Genomic DNA, 17,228 nt, shown 5'->3' with positions numbered 1-17,228 from the left:
GACTCTGGTCATGACAACAGCAGTTGTTAAAATGTTTGCAATAAAAAGCGCAACAAGTTCTTGTCTGAAACATCTCTCTTGTATCTTTTTCATCAAATAAGTACATGACAGTTTACTCAAACATCTTAACCTGCCTCTGCAACTCAGTTTAAATGCCTTAAATATTACGAAACCTCTTTCACATAGTTTAACAATCGTAGGAATGCGACTGAATATGAAACTGGATACCACATACCACACAAGTCGGGTTTCCATATTTCATCATACCACATTCTTTTCATGGTTTAAATACTTTATTTTGAAATTATTGCGCAAGAGTTGCACTAGATTTCATTCTATGAAATGAAACTGCAGTGCCTGATTAAAGCCGTAACTTAAATGTTATAATCAAAAGGTTTAAAATTATTTCCTGACAACAAATTCAACACAAATAAACCAAAATGTCATCATTCTAAACTTTTAACTTGCTTGCTTGAAAACACAAATCGACGTCTAACTGATGTCGTTGCTTAAAATTTGAAATTTCAACCACAAATTTACAATCGCAACGAAGTAAACAAGTTTAACTTGTTTTCTTTTCGACGTGAGCTGACACGTCAACCGTTCCGCTTGCCAAAGCAAAAGCAAGATGGCGGGCTGTCGGCGGTTTCATTTTATACAACCTTCCTTTAACAAATGCGACTCAATAAAGTTACCAAATAAATACTTTCTTACAATTATATAGGTTATGTCGTTTGATGAAATCGCCAATTCATTTATTCGATGTCACGTACGTTTATCATGTGAAAGTACGTCATGATGTATGGAGAAAATCACTTTACGCCGATAAACATGTTGATGTTCAAAGATGGCTGGTTTTACGTGCGCAAGCTTTCTGATGTAATAATGAGGACAAAAGCTTGTTTGTGAAAACATTATTTCCATTCCATACCTCTAAACAACCCCTAGTCAAAACCTGTTCTTTCTATTTTTACCACATACTAAAGTTTGCAAAATCTCCTTCGTTTCAAAGTCTGAATTTCAATTTATTGGAAGATTTTCTTTATTGTTACAAGTTTTGGTTGGTTTCATAAGTTAATGTACATGGTCAAACAAGACTTTAACAAAAAAACTTCTACCTACGGCCTATGTAGGCCTGGTACGCATTTCTTTACGCAGCCCATTTAACGTGTGTTGGAATGGTACAAAGTAATTATAAAGCTAAACAAAATCTGTGGTTGAAAAACAAAATTAACTCTAATTTTAATGTCAATTACCACCATGACGTAATAGAATCGATGACGTAGTTGCTTCATAAACAAGCTTTCTACTTTTAGGTGTTTCGGGGCACGAAATGCGTTGTGTTATTTGACCAAAGGTTGTTTAGGTATAAAAACCTGCATGTGCATGCAAAGTGCTCTGAGTTATTGTTCGTATTTGAAACATGCATAAATATTCTTTTTGAAAAGAAATGTGACACAAAAACAAAAGCTGGGGAACTACCACCAGGGAGTTTTATTTACTACAAAGGACAAGGAGCACAAGGAAAACAAAACAGTAAAAAAACAGGTAAATATGGTTGTTTCAAAAAACTATACGTGGATTATTAACAACGTGACAGATAATGCATTCGTTCTTGTCTTGTAGGTGACTAAGGTTGTTAAAATGAGTTGTTTTGGTGGGAAAATGCACAGTTACAAATTCCTGTCAATTGATCGATTTGATGGAAACAACTTGGATTCTTCAGCATATTTTCTCTCACATTGCCATACTGACCACATGGTTGGACTGGACAAGCATGAATTTGCAAGCAAACTGAAAAACCACAATCTTGTTAAAGTTTACATGTCCGAAGTGACCAAAATATTGCTGCTTTCTGACCCAAAGTATTTACATTTGAAACCTCACATTTGTGTGTTGCCTATTGAACAACCAAAGGTACATTTTGTAAACAACTATTGTGCTTAATTAACATGGTTATTTAGGTTAAATCAAACCAGGTTCATTCTATTTATATTAAAGTGGTTATCGTTAATACTGTGTTTGTAGATTGTTAAAATATTTGAAGGGAAAACCATTCATGAAGTCACAATTACGCTGTTTTCAGCTGGCCATTGTCCTGGTTCTGTGATGTAAGAGGTTTTTTAATGTGTTTATTAAACATCACTTAATGTTAAAATTCACACCTTTTTCATACATTTCTAGGTTTTTATTTGAAGGAAATGATGGGACTTGTTTATACACTGGAGATTTCAGATTGCCAAAAGGTTCAGCTACAAGAATGAAGCACTTGCATTCAGGTTGGGTGGGACATCTTTGTTGTTTGCAAGATTTTTTTACCATATTGCTTTTACAAAAGGTTCCAGTAAAAAGCTGATTCATCATCTTTATGTCGACACAACATTTTGTATCCCTGATGCGAATTTCATTCCGGAACGAGAAATTTGTCTGCAAAAATTAATAAACCTTGTCAAAAATTGGATATCAAAAGGTAAGACTTTTGATTACTGGGGTTGTTAAGTTATACATTTCTCATCAACATTTAATGATTTTCAGGTAAAAATCACATAGTACGACTGAATTTGAGTGCAAAGTATGGATACGAATATCTCTACCAAGCTTTATATGAAACTTTTAACACCAAAATCTACTGTGCAAGGGCCGGAAACTATAAATGTCTTCCTGATGTTGCAGAAGTTTTAACCACTGACCCAACCCATTCACAAATTTATGCTTGTTTCAAAAAAGAGGTACAGTACCTTACTTGTTGAAATGTTTGATGTAATCGCCAATTCATATAGACATTTTCATGTAACATGTTTAAGAAATTTGTGCTTGTTTCAAAAAAGAGGTACAGTACCTTGTTTGTAATTGTTATGTGAACTGTTTTTGTTTAGAGAGTTAAAGAAAAAGACTGGAGTCAATGGGAAGCAACCAACGACGAAATTGTCCCAAATAAACAGTTGAAGTTTTTATCAGTAACACTCAGCACATTATACTTCACACATGCAGCCCTTCCCAAAGATGTCCAAATCAGAATAAGCGAAACCAGCTTCAGGCTTTGTTTCTCGTTTCATTCATCTCTAAGCGAGGTGAGATCTTGCGATGATTTCTCTTTTCGTCACAATCAGTCTCTTGTGTTTTTCAGGTTTGTGATTTTGTGCGCCATGTCCAGCCCTTGTCGGTTCATGCCAACGTTATTCCTCGTGTTGGTGAAAGTTTTTCGTCAGTTGAACAACGACTGAGGAACCTTTGTGGACTAAAAAATCGTGAGAAGATTAATTCAGCTGATGAGGTAATGCAGATGGTTGTTACTTGCAGCAAATATATCAACATTTATTCACAGGCTATACTAATACAACTTACATCTTGTCACCAGCTGCACTGATGAAACCTTGCAGGTCTAAATAGTGTGCACTGTCTGCAGCTTACTTATCATTTATTAGCTTGATGCTCTTATATTTACAGAATAGATTTTACAAACTATTGCTTATCCTTTCAAAACCAGTTTTTATTTAGTTGTGTGCTACTGTGTTACCTGTTTCAGATTGAATACAAACCAATTGGAAAGTTAAACAACAAACAATCGACCAGAAAAAGCATATTTTGTCCACTAGATGAAGGAAGCTCTGATGATGAGATTTTCATTCCACCAAAGCGGAGATTCAAAACCTGATATATTCTGGAGACTAATTTGTTCCTCACTCAAGTCCTTCATCAGTTCCTGTGCAACAATGTTTTATGTTTTGTCTAAATTTCCTGAAACCCATGTGTGAAATCAGTCCAGTTTGTTTATTAATCAAAAGAATTTTATTTTTTGTTTCACAGTTTCAAGCGATGACCATTATATGTTCATTGCAATTTACACAAATCAAATTGTTCTAAATTTATAAATTGTTTTTGTTTGTTTTGAAATACAAGTGCACTTTAAATGTAAAATTTCCCTAAATATTTAAATGGACGTTATTGTTGTTGGGTTTGGTTGTTATCGACGTACTACTGCAGTAAGCTTTGTTGCTGTTTGTTTGTTTGTTTGTTTGTTTATTTTAATAAAAGTTATCGTTGGTCATAAGAAAGTTTCTGCTGGTGTGCTTGCAAAATAAACAAGAAAAACAGATACATTGCATCAAGGCAAAAACTTAACGAAATGTTTAAGTGTTACAATAACAGCTGCAAGTCAGTATGTGAGTGAAAAACATGACAACGTTTCGACAGTTTCCATTGTCATCGTCCGGTGAAATAAAAACAACAGAAGGGATATAACTTGGTGCCGTACAACAGCGAAAAAAGGGAATTTACGAAACACTAAAACTTATTTCTGAAACAGTTACGTGCAATAAACAGTGTTAAATTGACGCTTAAATAGGTAAAGCTAGTTCCGCAAACCCGTTTTGCTTGTGTTGCGTACAAACTTCCCATCAGTTCAGATTCGCTGCAAAACCACAACAAGCCTTCTCACATCGAGTTTAACGTGGGAAAACGTCATCCTGGTTGTTAACAGCCTGGGGCGAGAGAGAGACGTGTCTGGATGGGCAAGTTTACAACCACAAACTGCTCGATCGGGTCGCGCTATCGAATATCAGGACGAGATATAGTGGAAAGGCTAAAAATGTATAATTTTAATTATTAAACACATTTGCATGATAATTAAAATTAGTTTGAAGTATCTGTACTTTAACTACAAGAAGCAGAAAGTGTTAGGGCTAAGGGATGAGCAGTGATAAAGTAACCTATTACCGCTTTTAAATTGTCTTTATTTTACTTTCTCAGATATTAGACAATTATTGACTCAGAACTAGGGAAAAGAGACAAGCAGTGTAAATATATTATTGATATTATTTTCAATAATGTTTTCTCAGTTATAAGACATAGCTCGGAATTAACGAAATGACTTTCACGAATTAAGTTATTAAGAGTAAAAAAACTGACATAAGAAAATGAAACAACATATTTGGATATTGTTGCTGCTTTTCTATGTAGCAGGTTCAGGTAGGTCAATGTCAAATACAGTTCCATTAACATTACTTTACCTACCTGAGAGGGATTATATTGAACAATATCAGCTCCTCCAACAGACAGCATGGTCATTGACGATCACTGTTTATGACAAAAACTTCATTGACTGATTACTTGGAAATCATTTTTTATTGTCAGTTTCTTTTACTTACTGTTGCTTGTGTAGATGGTTCGTGTGTTGATAAGGGAGGTTCGACATTCTGCATCCAAGCTCTCGCTCAAGTCAACAACAAATGCAGTTTGCTGGAGAATTACGAACTCGAAATGTGCAGGAAAACTTGCCAGAAGTGCCAGACAGGTTTGTAACTTCACTGTCCCTGTAGAAATTTTAATGTTAGACAGTAACATGGGTGTTTTGGGTAGCTGGAAGACGACCCGTATAAGACGTCGAAACGTCTATAATGTTAAAGTTTCGGAAAGTTTCCCTGTTAACTTTGTATGACTAAGAAACAGTTTTTAACTCGAAACAAGATGAATCAATTTCAAAGTCGATTCTCAAGCTCAACATGCTACGCTTATAATCACAGCACCCTTATGTAAAACTAATTGTAAATATTGGGTGTGTTGGGAAGCTGACGTTATCCTAATGAAGACGACCCGTGTAAGACGTCGAAACGTCGGATGTTTTGTTCATATTTGGCTGGAACAAAATGAAAAGTTTATGAAATATGCCTGGCAACAACATCATATGCAACGACAGTCCAATGTTACTTTCTTATATTTTGAATAATAAGCAGATTTTAAACCAGAAGACGTTTCATTTTACCGTAAACTTTTTTGTAAACAGCTTGTTGGTGACATTTTTACGGTAACATCTTTTGTTGTGTTGTGTTGGTGTCTTCGTAGAACTATTAATTTTAAACAGTGACAGTGGAAAGTTTCTCTATGGCTTTGGCAACATTTGAAAGAAAAAAAACTACCCGGTCCTACAGTGATTAGCTGTTACTCACTGTCGCGCTTATAATACGGTCTTGTACGCGAATATTTGAAACAAAAGCTTTTCGGCTGATACCCATAAGCTTTCAGTCAGTTTCAAAGCCAATATTTTCGTTTTTAAAAGCAAGGTCCACACAGTACAGTTTCCAAAACAGAATGACTGGCGCCACAAAAACGAGTCAAAAAACTGCAAGGCGCAGAACCAAACGTGCGCCTCAGGAAAGACACGGACAGTCACCGGCATGCTGCCATCAGCCACTTGTGCCGTATCCACGCACTACCAATTTGTGTAAGACATACATACGATGTAAATAAGTTTGTGACACTCACAAACAAGTCGAGGTTTAGATCCTGACGTGAGGATGGAAAAGTTTGAAGCGTTTGAATGTGCTAGTTTTAACTAAATGTGCAACGTTGTGTTTCAGCCCCAGTTATCCCCAATCAGGGAAACCCCCGTCCTCCTCTATTCGCCGTTCCCAACAACCCACAGCCCCCAAGAAGCTTGTTTCCCTTGAACAACAATCTGAACAACAACAACAATCTAAACAACAACAATTTAAACAACAACAACATATACAACAATGACCAGTAAGTGACGCAGTAAATCTTCCTTATTAATGAAATCTCCTAGCAAGTAAATCAAAGACTGCGACGATTCAGGGACATTAATTCGTGACTGCTGAAACTACATTTATACATACACGGACGGAAGGATAAGCGCGGAGTAGGGAAACAAATGTCTGTCACTGACGCTGCTTATAAAACTGAAATGAATTTGTTTTGTAAAACAATAAAAATACTGCGACTGATCTAGTGTTTTCACGTAAAAATTTTCTTCAAATCTGACCAGTCAAGTGACAAGTCAAATAGTAAAAGAAAAACTTAAACAGATAAACTTTTTTCGTCCTCGTCAAACTATATCGGTACCGGTACGATGTCCCTCACAGTTATTTGTAAGCTTTGATGGTAAATTCCTATAACTGTTTTGTTAACTTATTCTGCCTGACTGCCGTGGATTTTTTACCGTTGAATTTTGAACCATGTTTCACCTAATTGGAAAAGGTCAAAGTTTTCAACCCATTCGGCATCTTCTTTAGAAACTCCTCATCTGATCCTGCTCCTGCGATCCCGATGTGGGGAGTGATCCTTATCGTGATTTTCCTCCTGGCTCTCTTCATCGGAGCAACAGTCCTCTACTTCTGCTGCAAGAAGAAGCGCAAGGAGAGGAAGATGGAGAAGAACAGATTGAGATTCCAGAGATCAAATTTATCCAACCAACAAGTTCCGGTGAGAATCTCCCACAAGCCATCGGACAAACCTTAGTTCCTCAGTTTCAACAAAAGCGAATTAGTGCAATCACACAGCAGAACCAAAATTGTTGCTTCTATTTTTAAGTTTATGTTTGTCCAACAAGGGTTTGTGTCTTAGTTTCTTTATCCTTGCTGTAAAGTCAACTGAAATTTACTCTATTCTTCTTTTTTGCTTCTAATGTATCTGGCTAATACTTAGTTAGTTTCGTTTTAACCACGAGTTAAACCAACGTAGTTGCATTTTAACTGCAAGCTTAACCGAATACCATTTGCGAATCAGGCTCCGACCAATTGGCAGTTGCGGCTGAACTGCAAGCTCTTTAAGCCTTTTCAAAGTCCGCAGTGATTTCCCCTGCCCCTTTCCACAAACCTATCATCCATATTTTTTTCAGTACCCGACCTCTATGTGGGGAGAGCACAACAATGAGGGGTGGACGAACGATTGTTACGTGGAAGATGGGCTGAACAGGTTTGTACAACTTTTACTCCTCTACTTGTTCGAAAAATAAACAATGTTTGTAAACAGGAGCTCGAATCTACCTGGCCATTCAGAAAACAACACCTCATGGGTCCAGAATGACCTCACCAAGTCGTCATCAATGACGCGACCTAACAACCGACAAACCATTGTAAGTTCAACACGTTTTTTTTTCAACAGTGAAAACCATAAACAGCAGGAATTTAAAAGTGAAAACACGAAATTATTTCCTGTATTTTATTGTTTTACAAAACAAAAGAATTTCACTGTTGACGGCATGAGCATTTGCCGAAACGTTTGAAATAATAAAGCATGTCGCTTTTTACGTCTGTTTGGGCCGCTATTTTCACCAATAAAAGAATTTCGCTTTTATAAGCATCATCAGTGTCCAAAAACAAAAATATATTGATTGTCCAGTGTTTTCACATTAAATTAATACATTTACTAACTTTAAACAGTTTGCGCAGATTATTTTAAATTTGTGTTTTTCGTTCCAGAAAAACGTGAACTTGGCTCGAAATCAGAGCGACACTTTGAAGCGGAAAGCCCCACCTCCTCCACCTGGACAAGGTTCGTGTTTCAGTGAAAATTTATTGAATCAAATATAAGTTTTAAATCACAGTACGCCAGGCCCATTAAAGGCGTTATACCGAACCAGCCGGCCACCAAGTATCCACCAACACATGGCAAGGCGTAGGCTAGAAAAACATTATTTCTATATGAGTGTGCCGTGACCGCTGGTCTGCATACACGCTTCAGGGCTGATCCCGATAACTTAAGTTTTATCTATCATTTATTTCCTGCGAGTTTAATTTGCATGGACAATCATTTCAGCGTTAACTTCTGAACACGATTTACAGACTTGGACATCCTAAGCTGTAACAAAACCTGTTTCTGCTTTTAAAATGACAAATCCATTATCAAAAAGCTCAACTGAAACATTGGGCACAGCCTCCTGGAAATTTCAACCAACCATCCGAGTTATTTCAAGTTTACTTTAGTTTTTTTTGCTACTCGTTTATACAAAGGTCTTTGACAAGTAGCAACACAACAAGTAAGATTAACAAACTGATTTCACAGAACAAACTTACGAAAATCTTCCTTATATATCGGATGAGCAGAAGCGACGTACACGACGAGCCCCTGCGCCCCCTCCCCCCACCGACCCTGATGACGTAAGTGTATGGCGTTAATGTTCACGTCATTGCAATGTGAGTTTAAATCGTCACTACCTACTAAATCATGTCACTACCAATTTCAGGACGCAACCACGGGTATTTCCTTAAACAGCGAACCACGCAACTATCGAAGTTTGCCTGCTGTACCAGTTGAGGAGGGAGGAATACAGCGGAACGCAGGTCAGCAGAAAAAAATTGATTGTTCTTACATTCTATATAATATAAAATATATTTTGTGAAATTTACTTCAAATGCCGAAACGATTACCGGTCCCAAATACGATTATACAGTTTCACACCGATTACCGAAAAAGCACTTGTTGCTTTCACCAATTCAGAGCATTTGTGAGCAGAAAAACATATTTGTTTGCTTGTTGCAATTCTACTGCACTTTGCTGGTTTGCCGGTTTTAAAGGCCGTGGGTTGAAAAACCACATGTTACTCTGAGGGAATCTGCTACAAATTTAGCAAACAGAATGGCTCGTTCAACTATCGTACAAATCCTTGAATAATCGGCTAAAACTGTACTATTTGTCACTGATGTAAAAACAACGTATCTTGATTACTTGCAGACCCGCGCAGTCAAAGTCCTCACCCAACCACCGGTCAAACCACCAACAAACCACGCACAAACTCTGTACCGCCATCTACTGGGTCGCAACACAGCGAGACGGATGGAGGCGTCGATGAACCAGCGCCACAAACATCAGAGTAAGTTAATTTAAAACCAAAATTACCAAAAAAAACTTGCAAAATTGCTAAAATCTGAGCAACAACTAAAGTTCAGTTACTAAAAAACTCCGAAATTGCGAACACCTGAGCAACAAACCTTGATCGTTTGCAACTACAGAAACCTTCGAGTCAATTAGTTTGAAACCAAAGTTACCAGAAAACCTGAAAAATTGCTGAAGTTTGGCCAATTAAACTTGATGGTTTCTAACAAAGAAAAAGGCTGCAAAAATAATTTTAATTAAAACTTGTCAAATCCAATAATAGGAAAGAACCACGTGTTTTTCAAATCCAAATGACAGAAATAACCAAAACTCCGAAGATGCAAATGTCTGGAGAACTAAACTTGATCGCTTGCAACAAAAGAAATAAAACTCGGCAGATCCAGTAACAGCAATAACCACGTGTTTTTGTAGGAGCTCTGAATCGGATGAGAGCAACACTAGTCATCAGGACGATCGTCATCCGAGCCACGCAGATTCGGAGGCGACAGGGATTGTGAGCATCCTGGGAGAGTGGATGGATCATCTCGTCGCGCAGAAGTCAGAACTCGAGGAATATTACAACAAGTAAGAAGCAAGTGTTGGTGAAAAGCACCTAGAGGGGATCCCCCGCCCCTACACATATATGTTGTGTTCAATACTGATAGATTGGGTCTTCCCTTAATATCAAAATCGTTGAATCAACCAGAAGTTTATAGATTATGGGGGCACAATTTAAAGTTTATTGTTGAATGTTTCACTTTTGGAGGGGTCAAGTCCCTTAACGTCAAAAATTTTGATCCCAATTTCACGCTTAAACTGCAAGATAAAAGAAGAAACTTTTCCCTTTATCATACTCTATGGCGTCACAATTGACAACGCCGCGAATCGTGTGCAGCCGCTCGTTTGCTTGATTCTAAATATGAAAACAAGTTTCCAAAGAAGCAAGAATCAGTCGATAATGCTTAAGAATATATATTTTGCCTTGGGCATCGTCGGTTTCTGTATAAACATGCATTAGGAACAAAAAATAAAATGAAAATAAAACAACAACAAGCTAAAACCAACGACACTGAACCTAAACTACTTCACCCGTTTGTTTGAACAATATTTGGTTCTAGATTAACCGGTTACGTTGACGCGATGTCGATTCAACCAACCGACAGTGTTTCAAACGTGGGCGAACAAACGCATCCCCTGGATCGTAACAGGCAGCCAGCCTTCATGAGGAGTCGCTCTCTCAACCAAGTCGTAAGTGAAACCATTTGCTTGAGTGCGATCAGTTAAGTGTGTGCTGACCACAGTTTGTAATGGCAACCTCTTACTTTGACTCAAAGAGACCACCCAGTGCTCACAAAGTTTGTTTAAACAAACCGGCATTCGAAAACGAAGACTAATTTTATGTGGTATCAGTAACCGCAACCCTGGTTTTGACCCTCACACACTACCTCAGCTAAGTCTGTGCAAAGTTTTTAATGGCAACCTCCTACTTTGCTTCGACCCCCAGACAACATATAGAGTTCACAAAGTTTGTTCAAACAAACCAGAATTCAGAAACGGCGACCACTTAATCTAGCATCAGCCGAAACCCTGGTTTTAACCCTCACATTCCACCTAGTGTTAACAATAATGATAAAATCATTATCTTCTCAGACTTCCCGGGATCTTGGTTTTCCCGATCCTCCCGAGTCGATCCGAGATGGTTGGGATGAGGATGAAGATCCCCACGACATCAGGAGCCAGAAGAAGGTTTGTCTTCCTCATTAAAAGATCAGTCACGTGACTAACGACCTTGACCTGTTTAAAGGTCGTTCGCGATTTGAAGACGAAACTTGCTGAGCTGGAAGGATTGCTGCAGAATGCGCGCGAGTTTCAAGACGACGATGTCATAGAACATTCACATCATCAGGTGATTGTTACGTCATAATTGTGTGACAAACAATTCGAACATTTTAGGTTTTATTCGGTTTCTTTTGTTTGCAGCGTTCACACGAGGAGCGACAGCCGATCTACGATTTACCTCCTCCTGAACCGAAACTTTACCCCAGGAGTCCTTCTAACCCCAACAAGTACCATCAGGCGCGGACCATATCAAAGCCCAAACACGAACCACAGAGTTTGCGATCCCAGCGTTCAAACGATCAGAAACAAATGAGAAGATCGAAGACGATGCCCAACAGGAAGACGCAGAGGATCACTATGAAGGTTCGGGTTAGGAAAACCGCTACTATCATGCACGACTTCGCTTATACTGTTAAACACCACATTATCCAGTTTCATGCAGTCAAACATGTAGTTTTGGATTCAATAATTTCTTTTCTCATGCACCACTTCATTTATACTGTTTATAAATTAGCATCTAGCGTTCATGAGCCAATTTTATGCAGTCAACCATTGTACGTATGAGTTAAACTAGTCACAACATGCATGGCTGTGCATGTAGCGCCTGTCAACCAGCTTTGTGCGGTCAACCATAAAGTTATTTCTCCATTTTTTTGTTGTATACCCTCCTATGAAACGGTTTTGTCTATTAAACCACATCACTTTGTCAATTTCTGGATTTCGTTGTAGACCTTACTCTCTTCGATGGAAGAAATCGACACAAAACGCTACAATTCGAAAATCAACAAAATACTCGACGTCGCTAGGCAACACGTTTCCATGGCGATGAACGAAAAGATGACCGACGCGGTGACATCAACGAAACTCGTACGTCAGATTCATCACGTCATGCGTGACGTCATCGATCCGAGACTGTAAGTGACGTCACAGTCGCCGATGGTTTACGGATTCGTTTGTTTGAGCGATTGTTTTGCATTGTTGACAGACAAACGAATATTCTACTCGCGACGCAAGCGGCGACGAATCTGACCGCGAAATTATCGCGAAGTTTCGTTTCGGATCAATCTCATTTATCCAGAACCAACAGGAAGGATGCAAAGGAGTTTTGTGAGAAGATATATGCGCTGGTCAAACAACTACTTGACATGTCGTTTCAACTCGAGAGGAACAAGGAAGTGCTCCGGAAACAGGTAAGTGACGTAAAAACTGCTTCCGGTGGGACTGGCCGCTTTTGTTCCCGTGTGAATTATGAACGTATTCAATCTATAGCTTAAACCACAGCCAATACAGAAAAATGTATAATTAAGAAGTATAACTAAAATGTTGAATGAGCAAAAAAGTGACAAGAATCCAGAATACCTGATAACAAACATCAACAATTAATTTCCACCGTCTAGTTTGTTTCATGTTTTCTGTGTTTGGGTCCGTATAGATCAGGGGTTCTTAACCAGGGGTGCACGCATTCCTAAGGGGGGGAAAAGGGTTAAGAACCACTGGTATAGATGATGTAGGAATTATTACACTGGCGGTGAAAGTCAAATTGTTCCACAGGACATTGCATCTTTTGTGGCGGCTTTCACACAAAACGCGCTCAAAGTGATGGAAACCTGCTTCAGTCTCGTCTGTACCTTTGCCAGGGGAAAACCCCCCAATGACGTCAGACCTCTGATGATGTCACAACCGCCACCACGTCATAGAAGTGACGAAAGCGCGTCGATTCCGATCAAGAACTCTCTGACGTCAGGAGACATTGCGAAGCTGAACGACGGACTCGCAAAACTCGAACAACTCCTGAAAATGGGTGAGTAACAGCCGAGTATCAAGTTAATAGAGATCTTCTGGCAAATGCATTCTGATTCCGACGTTTCGACGTCCTATACAGGTCGCCTTGATCAGGGTAAATAACACGGAATGCGCGTAGTGCAGTGCATGGTAAATGCCTGGCAGCAACAGCTTATCTATAGAAGCTAAGTAGTGGGTTTGTAAAACGCGACAATTAAACCGAGTTTTCTGCTTCAATCCAGGTCAAATCCCGGAGCTCGAATCATCAGCGCCGCCTAGCGGTTACTGCTCGAGACACAGTCGGCCACTGGGGGGCGAAACTGACATGGAATCGACCATAAGTTGCGACAGCGACTGCGACTCAATGTCATACACGAGGTAATGTTGTTATTTTCCATCACTTTCACTGAAACTGAAACTTCTTTTTATACCTCAACACTGTTTCGTCGCTTCTTTCTTTCTTAAAGGATGTACGTGTCAGTGGTTCTATGTTTTTGTTTCTTTTTGGAGATGTTCAACTTTTTTCATTACTTTTACTCAAGCTTAAACTATTCTTCGCATTTGCCAACAATATACTTTAAAATTGTCATTGTTTCTCAACTGGAATATGACAGTGGTTCTTCATTGTTGTTATTCTTTGCAGCTGTTCAACTTGCGCAGCATATGAACCGAGCTACGACAGTTTTGCGCCGAGAAATCCTTACCTGTTTCCCGGGGACAGAAGCCGACCTACTCCGATCCCTCCACAACAACAGAAGTCGATCCCGAGGCCAGAGGAAGTTGATCCTTACAGTCGCCCATCCACAAGACCACGCAAAGATTCACAGCCACGGGAGGAGAAGATCTACAGAGATCCCACTCCTCCCAAGAAGCAACTGAATGCAGGATTCGACCGCCGGACTGAGGACGATGCCCATCACCAACTTCTGCTCGCAAAATATTTGAACGATTTGCTAAAAGCCCAGGAAAAGGGAAATCCCTACCCTAGCTTTACTCCTCTGCCCCATGGGGTTGTGGCCGGTTCAGCTCCAACACCCCAAACTAACCCCTCATCAAGCAAACCCCGCCGGAATCCGCCGGAAGTGAATGTGGTCAGGAATCCAAATGAAAAGAAACCGACAAAGAAGGAAAAATCAAAAGATCCGAAGAAACGAAGTAAATCGAAACCTTCAAAGGGAAAGAAAACTTCAGAACCAAAACAAAAGTCGAGCAATCCAACAAACAACGACAAACCGATGGATGACACAAGCTTACCAGACGCAAAACCAGAAAATCCTAAAGATAAACCAGAGGAAAAACCAAAAGACAAGCCAGATGAACCAGAGGACAAACCACAGGACAAACCAGAAGATGTACCAGAGGACAAACCACAGGATAAACCAGATAAACCAGAGGACAAACCAGATGATGTACCAGAGGATAAACCAGATAAACCAGATAATCCTAAAGATAAACCAGATGTAAAACCAGAAGACAAACCAGATGAACCAGAGGACAAACCAGATAAAAAACCAGAAGACAAACCAGATGAACCAGAGGACAAACCAGATAAAAAAACAGAGGACAAACTAGATGATGAACCAGAGGACAAACCAGAGGATGAACCAGATGATGTACCAGAAGATGAACCAGCGGATCCTGAAGATGCACCAGAGGATACACCAGATAAACCAGAAGATGAACCAGAGGATGAAACAGAAGACAAACCAGATGAAAAACCAGAAGACGAACCAGAAGATGAACCAGAGGATCCTGAAGATGCACCAGGGGATAAACCAGATGAACCAGAAGACAAACCAGAGGACCCTGAAGACAAACCAGAAGATGAACCAGAGGATGAACCACAAGACAAACCAGAGGATGAACCAGAAGACAAACCAGACGACGAACCAGAGGATGAACCACAAGACAAACCAGAGGATGAACCAGAAGACAAACCAGACGACGAACCAGAGGACCCTGAAGACAAACCAGAGGACCCTGAAGATGCACCAGAAGACGAACCAGAAGATGCACCAGAGGATCCTGAAGATGCACCAGAGGATGAACCAGAAGACGAACCAGAAGATGAACCAGAAGATGAACCAGAAGACGAACCAGAAGACGAACCAGAAGACGAACCAGAAGATCCTGAAGATGCACCAGAGGATCCTGAAGATGCACCAGAGGATCCTGAAGATGCACCAGAGGATCCTGAAGATGCACCAGAGGATAAACCAGATGAACCAGAAGATGAACCAGTAGACAAACCAGAGGATGAACCAGAAGACGAACCAGAAGACAAACCAGAAGATGAACCAGAGGATCCTGAAGATGCACCAGAGGATCCTGAAGATGCACCAGAGGATCCTGAAGATGCACCAGAGGATAAACCAGATGAACCAGAAGATGAACCAGAGAACCCTGAAGACAAACCAGAGGATGAACCAGAAGACGAACCAGAAGATGAACCAGAGGATCCTGAAGATGCACCAGAGGATAAACCAGATGAACCAGAAGATGAACCAGAGGACCCTGAAGACAAACCAGAGGATGAACCAGAAGACGAACCAGGGGATGAACCAGAAGACAAACCAGAGGACCCTGTAAACAAACCAGAGGACCCTGAAGACAAACCAGAGGATGAACCAGAGGACAAACCAGAGGATGAACCAGAAGACAAACCAGAGGATGAACCAGAGGACAAACCAGAGGATGAACCAGAGGATCCTGAAGATGGATCAGAGGATAAACCAGATGAACCAGAAGATGAACCAAAGGACCCTGAAGATGAACCAGAAGACAAACCAGAGGATGAACCAGAGGATGAACCAGAAGACAAACCAGAGGATCCTGAAGACAAACCAGAGGATAAACCAGAGGATGAACCAGAAGACGAACCAGAGGATGAACCAGAAGACAAACCAGAGGATAAACCAGAGGATGAACCAGAAGACAAACCAGAGGATGAACCAGAAGACGAACCAGAAGATGAACCAGAGGATCCTGAAGATGCACCAGAGGATAAACCAGATGAACCAGAAGATGAACCAAAGGACCCTGAAGATGAACCAGAAGACAAACCCGAGGATGAACCAGAGGATGAACCAGAAGACAAACCAGATGATGAACCAGAAAACAAACCAGAGGATCCTGAAGACAAACCAGATGATGAACCAGAGGAAAAACCAGAGAATCCTGAAGATGAACCAGAGGACAAACCAGATGAACCAGAGGACAAACCAGATGAACCAGAGGACAAACCAGAGGATGAACCAGAGGACAAACCAGAAGATAAGCCAAAAAAATCTAAAGGGTTCAAATTGCCCAAACTATTTGGCAAAAAGAAATGATTTTTCTTGTATTGCGCAGTTATTTATAAACTTCTGTTTTCTATTAATATGACATCATTTTGTACTTTGCTTCTGTTTAATAAACGTTGCTGCCAATCTTTAAAAACCTTTGCTGAACGGGACATAAACAACGGGTAAAAAAGTTCAAAAAAATCATTCAGTTTGACACATTGTTATAATCTAGCAATAGTTTATTTTATACAAACCAAACCCGTCAAAAGTCAATAGATCAGCTAAGAATAAAAAACGTTCTAATTTATACGAATTTTCCTAAATGTGATATAAAAGAAAGCGGCTGGACAGAATGATATAAAAACATAACGGCAAACTGGCAAACAACAAACAAACTTATTCCTCATTTACACTGCCCGTAGATAAAGCCAACATGTTGAAAAACTGTCAGCTAAACGCGCCTGAAGCCTGATTACACGCCAGAAGCATTTGTTTGTTTGTTTTTCTGACACGTTTCAAGCTTTCAAGGCAATCATTTGTTTAAAACTGGTAAAACTGAAGTTAATCAAACCTTTAGAAACCACCAAATGTTTTGTTGCCTAACCTTTCAAATTATGACAAAATTATTATACTTGAGTCAGATTATGGTTTGATGCTGAGGTTTATACACACTTGTAGCGATCAATCATTCCTTACAGTAAACGGTATTTAAAT

General features: G+C 39.6%; 2 protein-coding genes across 5 annotated transcripts; both read left to right on the top strand.

The window, feature by feature from the left end:
- Nucleotides 1-1,280: 1,280 nt before the first annotated feature.
- On the top strand, nt 1,281-4,055 carry LOC145227968 (protein artemis-like). Of its 3 annotated transcripts, XM_080092936.1 has the most exons (10): nt 1,282-1,366; nt 1,449-1,548; nt 1,627-1,917; nt 2,029-2,111; nt 2,185-2,279; nt 2,339-2,470; nt 2,536-2,729; nt 2,877-3,071; nt 3,128-3,274; nt 3,597-4,055. In XM_080092936.1, the coding sequence occupies exons 3-10, from the start codon at nt 1,645-1,647 to the stop codon at nt 3,753-3,755; spliced, it is 1,278 nt and encodes a 425-aa protein (XP_079949062.1). In that variant the 5' UTR covers nt 1,282-1,366; nt 1,449-1,548; nt 1,627-1,644; the 3' UTR covers nt 3,756-4,055. The 3 variants fall into 3 exon arrangements, with proteins under 3 accessions (XP_079949061.1, XP_079949062.1, XP_079949063.1); XM_080092935.1 differs by having other exon boundaries at nt 1,281-1,548; XM_080092937.1 differs by having other exon boundaries at nt 1,283-1,548; nt 3,527-3,722.
- A 691-nt stretch (nt 4,056-4,746) lies between these two features.
- Nucleotides 4,747-16,668, top strand: LOC145227965 (uncharacterized). 2 transcript variants are annotated; one of them, XM_080092933.1, is made up of 21 exons: nt 4,747-4,968; nt 5,162-5,293; nt 6,357-6,519; nt 7,029-7,218; nt 7,634-7,710; nt 7,768-7,870; nt 8,217-8,289; nt 8,800-8,894; nt 8,981-9,077; nt 9,469-9,607; nt 10,042-10,194; nt 10,728-10,857; nt 11,260-11,355; nt 11,414-11,515; nt 11,590-11,811; nt 12,178-12,362; nt 12,434-12,638; nt 13,000-13,249; nt 13,473-13,608; nt 13,874-15,993; nt 16,030-16,668. In XM_080092933.1, the coding sequence occupies exons 1-21, from the start codon at nt 4,917-4,919 to the stop codon at nt 16,560-16,562; spliced, it is 5,253 nt and encodes a 1,750-aa protein (XP_079949059.1). In that variant the 5' UTR covers nt 4,747-4,916; the 3' UTR covers nt 16,563-16,668. The 2 variants fall into 2 exon arrangements, with proteins under 2 accessions (XP_079949059.1, XP_079949058.1); XM_080092932.1 differs by having other exon boundaries at nt 13,874-16,668.
- Nucleotides 16,669-17,228: the final 560 nt, after the last annotated feature.

This window comes from Phallusia mammillata, chromosome 5, assembly GCF_965637545.1.
Source record: "Phallusia mammillata chromosome 5, kaPhaMamm4.hap1.1, whole genome shotgun sequence".
Lineage (NCBI taxonomy): Eukaryota > Metazoa > Chordata > Ascidiacea > Phlebobranchia > Ascidiidae > Phallusia > Phallusia mammillata.
This window is presented reverse-complemented; position numbering and strand designations above follow the sequence as displayed.

Excerpts from the sequence above, each read along its gene's own strand:
- LOC145227965 (XM_080092932.1), top strand. The coding sequence starts at position 4,917 with ATGAAACAACATATTTGGATATTGTTGCTGCTTTTCTATGTAGCAGGT. Across the intron at positions 7,219-7,633 it reads TATCCAACCAACAAGTTCCG|TACCCGACCTCTATGTGGGG; the intron begins GTGAGAATCTCC and ends TATTTTTTTCAG. Across the intron at positions 8,895-8,980 it reads CCCCCACCGACCCTGATGAC|GACGCAACCACGGGTATTTC; the intron begins GTAAGTGTATGG and ends TACCAATTTCAG.
- LOC145227968 (XM_080092935.1), top strand. The coding sequence starts at position 1,645 with ATGAGTTGTTTTGGTGGGAAAATGCACAGTTACAAATTCCTGTCAATT. Across the intron at positions 2,471-2,535 it reads CAAAAATTGGATATCAAAAG|GTAAAAATCACATAGTACGA; the intron begins GTAAGACTTTTG and ends AATGATTTTCAG. Across the intron at positions 3,072-3,127 it reads TTCATTCATCTCTAAGCGAG|GTTTGTGATTTTGTGCGCCA; the intron begins GTGAGATCTTGC and ends TGTGTTTTTCAG.